Source organism: Chiloscyllium plagiosum, unplaced genomic scaffold (genome assembly GCF_004010195.1).
Source record: "Chiloscyllium plagiosum isolate BGI_BamShark_2017 unplaced genomic scaffold, ASM401019v2 scaf_55034, whole genome shotgun sequence".
Lineage (NCBI taxonomy): Eukaryota > Metazoa > Chordata > Chondrichthyes > Orectolobiformes > Hemiscylliidae > Chiloscyllium > Chiloscyllium plagiosum.
Genome location: NW_025171121.1, coordinates 1 through 1,796, shown reverse-complemented (window position 1 = coordinate 1,796; position 1,796 = coordinate 1). Strand labels below are relative to the sequence as shown.

At 40.8% G+C, this 1,796-nt stretch overlaps 1 protein-coding gene across 1 annotated transcript; it reads left to right on the top strand.

Moving 5' to 3' along the window:
• Positions 1-132: 132 nt before the first annotated feature.
• Positions 133-1,646, top strand: LOC122545277 (syntenin-1-like). Its single transcript, XM_043684364.1, is given in 1 exon segment — positions 133-1,646. A coding segment is annotated over 1 exon segment (885 nt). The 5' UTR covers positions 133-235; the 3' UTR covers positions 1,121-1,646.
• Positions 1,647-1,796: the final 150 nt, after the last annotated feature.

Below are 1,796 nucleotides of genomic sequence, written 5' to 3'. Positions count from 1 at the left end.
TGAAATTAAAAAACGGTTGTTTAAAGCATTTTATCTGTGGACCCACGAGCTCTTGTCCATTAAATCTCTTTATTTGCAGAAATAGCCCTTGAAAATGTTCACGTCCCTTTAAAATGCAGATTGCCTTTTCCGTGACGCACTTCCTTCCGGTGGCAGGTCACGAGACATTCGTGGAGTTGGACCGAAGAGCAGTTCATCAGCACTGGCCCCCCCAGGCTTTTACATTTCTGTAAAGATGTCTTTGTACCCGTCCTTAGAAGACCTTAAAGTGGACAAGGTGATCCAGGCTCAAGCTTCATATGCAGTGAATTCTGGAACTCCTGCAATTCTGCCTGAAACCGTTGCCTCTGTGCCGTCAGATGGCCTTTATCCCCGTCTGTACCCTGAACTGTCTGACTATATGGGACTCAGTCTGAATGAAGAAGAAATACAAAGAAATATGGCTGCAGTTGCAGTACCACAGCAAACTGTTGCTAGACCATCCAGTATAAATTACATGGTGGCACCAGAAACTGGAACCGATTTGGGTCTTCGAAGAGCTGAAATCAAACAGGGGATCCGGGAATTAATCCTTTGCAAGGATCAGGATGGAAAGATTGGCATTCGTCTCAAATCTATTGACAATGGTGTCTTTGTCCAACTTGTATAAGCAAACTCACCTGCTTCCCTCGCTGGTTTAAGATTTGGTGACCAGTTCCTGCAGATAAATGGTGAGAATTGTGCAGGCTGGAGCAGTGACAAGAGTCACAAAGTACTGAAACAAGCTTCTGATCAAAAGATTAGTATTATAGTTCGTGACAGGCCTTTTGAACGCACAATCATGATGCACAAAGACAGCACAGGACATGTTGGCTTCATTTTCAAAAATGGGAAAATCACTTCAATTGTAAAAGACAGTTCAGCAGCTCGAAATGGACTCCTAACAGAACACAATATCTGTGAGATTAATGGGCAGAATATCATTGGACTGAAGGATACACAAATTGCAGACATTTTGGCCACAGCAGGGAATACAATAACCATTACGATCATGCCTTCCTACATTCATGACCATATGATGAAAAGGATGGCTTCAAGCATTGTCAAGAGTCTCATGGATCATGGTGTCCCGGAAGTGTAAAGTGAGCTCCGTATGAATGCTATGATTTACAGTGATTCAATCTATTAGCCTTTTAGATGGCCTTAGTCTAGTAAAAACAGCTGCTTGTATACTACCTGGCTTGCATGTCAAAGGAGTTTTAATATGGTTATTAACTGTTGCTGCCAGCTGCATACTTTTCTTGTACAAATTATGGGCTGTTTTACTCAGTACTCTGTTTACAAAGCAAAGAAATGGCGCATTAGCATTTTATTCCTGATCATTCCACCTGTACACTTTTTCCATTTCAGTTAATTTAGTGTGAAATTGTGATGACAGTATTGAGCAGTTAATTCCAGAAATATTGTGAATCTTGATTTGTCTTCTAGCTGGTAACTGTCTTGACTGTTATGTCATGTAGTTTTATTCAATAAGTTCTGCTTCTGATTATGTTTATACTGTATAGTGGTCTCTTGCACATCACTCCTTATTTACATTAAAATGTCTTAAAGACATTGAATGCTGTTTATGACAAATAAAATCGTGAACTTTGAAAAACAAAAAAAAATAATAAAATGCAGATTGCCCCCTTTAGATATGACGCCGTTCCGTTATATGTCGGAATATCTCTTTAAATTGAGCCGTGAGCTTTCCCAATGTAGACAGGGCTCCTGGAAACGTGGTAGTGTCCCCCCTGCAGCTGCAGAGCGAGACAGGA